The 3205-nt window shown below is 38.9% G+C and overlaps 1 protein-coding gene across 1 annotated transcript; it reads right to left on the reverse strand.

The window, feature by feature from the left end:
- Nucleotides 1-2972, reverse strand: LOC133308560 (WRKY transcription factor WRKY24-like). Its single transcript, XM_061509195.1, has 5 exons — nucleotides 2607-2972; nucleotides 2028-2216; nucleotides 1301-1914; nucleotides 1018-1179; nucleotides 1-607 (listed from the first exon to the last, which is right to left on the reverse strand). The coding sequence occupies exons 1-5, from the start codon at nucleotides 2913-2915 to the stop codon at nucleotides 163-165; spliced, it is 1719 nt and encodes a 572-aa protein (XP_061365179.1). The 5' UTR covers nucleotides 2916-2972; the 3' UTR covers nucleotides 1-162.
- Nucleotides 2973-3205: the final 233 nt, after the last annotated feature.

Genomic DNA, 3205 nt, shown 5'->3' on the forward strand with positions numbered 1-3205 from the left:
TGGAATACAATAGTTATGAAATATATACTATACCAATCCCCTGGCTGTATAAATTTACAACAAAACAAACTAAAAAATGCAATAAATGGAATGAACCTTATCTTATTTGTCAAATAAAATCCTAATCCCTCCAACCTTCCATAACTACCCAAAAAAAATGCTTCAGCATAGCAAAGAATCAAGGAACAAGTCATCTCTGGGCTCTTCCTTGGCCCTGGAGGAAAACACATTATCAGATAGTTGTTGCTGATTCATGTAAGACCCCATTGGGTTACCAAACCCTGAGAATCCAAAACTTCCTGGGCTCTGCAGCATCTCTAGGGTGAAGGGTGATTGCCCTTCTGATGCTTGTGGTCTTTGATTCTGAAAAGAATTGTTTGTGTGGTGGGTCATTGCCGAGGGCCTTAAGGCAGTGGCTGCATTGGTGGGGTTTGCAGTGTTGTTTGGTAGTGGTCTGTTGATAGAATGACTGCCACTGCCACGGGCTGCAGGGACATCATGGTTGTGCTTTCCCTCATAGGTTGTGATCACAGCCCTTAGGTCATGTGAGGCTCTCTCTACATGCTTCCTCACTGGACATCCTGGGTGCGTACACTTGTAGTAACTCCTACAAGTCACAAGTTAAACACAATATCAGACAAGACAACCTGGCAGTACCATTATTCTTCTAAATCACATGCACACAAGAGAAAAACGAAAGTTGCCAAATTTGACCAAGAAATTTTAGACAAAGGTAAAGAGAAACTGGTACAAGTATAGCATGCTGTAGAGTTTCAACAAAGAAGGCCATTATGCTCATGTCCCTAAAAAGATAGATAAAGAAATAGCATTCATCGTGCATTTATAATGTTTTACCACATTTGAGTAGTTAAGAATTGTATATTATTACTAGCATCAGTGTAAGGAATTCCGTGATGGGATTCCCAAACTACTATTTCTTAATAGAACTTCAAAAGGTGAACAACTTTCCAAAAGTAGGACAAAAGTAAAACCCAAAGTGAGTGCTTAATATTTTACCTTGGATTTGGATTGCCCTTGACTACTTTCTGCCCATATTTCCTCCATCTGTACCCATCATCTAGGATATCAATGTCACTGGTTGTCTGAACAACAACTCTGGGTTCTCTCACTGTTCTACTACCAGCAGCTGATATACCCTCATTTTCACCTTCAATTTTCCTGGAATGTTTATGGAAAAATTAACCATGGAATGAACCATACAAATGATAATATAGAGAAAGGCCACACAGTGGATTAGAGAACCTTAATTATGATGCAAAGCGATCAAATAAGAACTCACCATCTTTTGGCATCAGGTTCATCTTCATCAAACTCATCTCCTCCTGATTTACACTTTTGGGAAGTCTGTTCAAAATCATCATCCCCCATTGATATTGATGAGTTCTCTGGGGTGGCAACTGAATCCATTTGCCCACTGCCGTGGGTGGCATATGATTGATCTGGGATTTCAGTGTTGATGGGATTTGAAGGAGGGATTGCAACAGAAGAGGAAGATGATGAGTTTCTCCTAGTTGATTGAGGCTTTGGATGGTTATGAGTACCCTTGTAAACTATCTCAGTAATTTGTCCATCTATAGACCTTTCAACCTTCTTCTTTGTAGGGCAATTGGGGTATGTGCATTTATAGTAACTTCTTGGATTTTCACTTCCTTTCACTTGTTTTTGCCCATATTTCCTCCAATTGTACCCATCATCTGACCTTCTGCTTAAGGTCTGAGCTTGTGGTTGGTAATTGCTATAATCCGATTGAAACCCATTGTTATGGTTTGTTTGGACACTAGCAATCTCAGGGGAAAAACTCTGCATCGAAGAAGAGTTTTCAGTTTTCATCATACTCTTCCCTGAAGAAAAACTATCCTGTTTGGTGGCTTCCTGAAAACTCCATGGCTGTTGCTGTTACAAGACAGGTTGAACATTTTAGAGAAGAGAACTTATCATATAAAACCAATAAGAGAAAAACATAGGCTTTGCATAAATTACTCTATGCATTGAAATTGGTCACATACTGTTTGAACTGTGACATTTGAAGATTGAAATGTTGCTGAAGATGTCGCAGTAGGTCCTGGTTGTGTTTGAAAAGAGAAATTTGAGAAGTTTCTGTCTTCTTCTTTGATAATTTGCTGGTTTCCCCCAGAATTGCTCTTCCAATTGAAGCTCTGAGCAGCATATGCTCCAGTTGTTGGAGATGGCAAAATCTGTATATAGAAAACCCAAAAGGAAACATGCCCATCAATTCAACAACAATAAAAAGTAAGCACATGAGAAAAGAATCACAATCCATAAGGCAGAACAAAGTACCAAAAATAGAAGAAGAAGAAAATCTCAAGAAAAGCATGTTTAAACTTCAAAGTAATTCTCTCGTTTAACATCTAAACCATTGAACAAATCTCTAAGATGATCAAACTATCAAGTCAACTCAGGTCTTGGTCAATTACCAGATTTGCACAACCAAAAAATAAAATAAAATAAAAAACTCTTTCAGTTTTCTTTGTTCAAAATTTTCTTATCAACCAAACACAGTCAACAAGATAAAAAAAAAAAAACACACACGAAGCAAGAAGGGAAGAGAACCACATGAAACTCACGTTAGAAGAGTTAAGGAGAACCGGTGAGTCAAGAAGCTCAGCAGGGCTCAACCCAGGTGGAATAGCAAAGTAAGAAGAAGGAGAAATAGGAGGAGGAGATAGAGGCAAAGAAGGAGGTGGAATAGACTTGAATTTTGGGACACCAGACCCAGTTCTCTCAGCTATACGATCTGACAAGCCACGAGGCTTGTCATCTATAGGAGAAGCAAGAAGGTCAGAAAAAGATGTGGTCATAAAAGGGTGTGTTGAGAAGGTGAAGTTGTTGTAAGAGTTTGCAGAGGTGTCTAAGCTACCAGAAGAAGATGCCATAAGAGACACAAAGGTGAAGTTGTTTGTGTGAAGAGGAAAAGTTTTGATACAAAGAAATGGAAGTGTTTAATATAAAGAGGAAGATGAAGAGAAAAAAGGGTCACGTACGTAATGCACAAGTCATTGCTTTCTATTGGGAGGCGATATTTCTGAGAAGCTAAGAGATGAAGGCATGGTTTGACCGTGGAAAATTTGCCACGGTGTATATCTTTTGGCATTTTTTTAAAGTTTTTTTATTTTTTTGGTCAAAGCTCGTGGGTTTGACTGGATGGCGGCTGGCACTGAGATAT

This window comes from Gastrolobium bilobum, unplaced genomic scaffold, assembly GCF_033153095.1.
Source record: "Gastrolobium bilobum isolate Gb01-03AN ecotype WA unplaced genomic scaffold, APGP_CSIRO_Gbil_v1 utg3047, whole genome shotgun sequence".
Taxonomy (NCBI): domain Eukaryota; kingdom Viridiplantae; phylum Streptophyta; class Magnoliopsida; order Fabales; family Fabaceae; genus Gastrolobium; species Gastrolobium bilobum.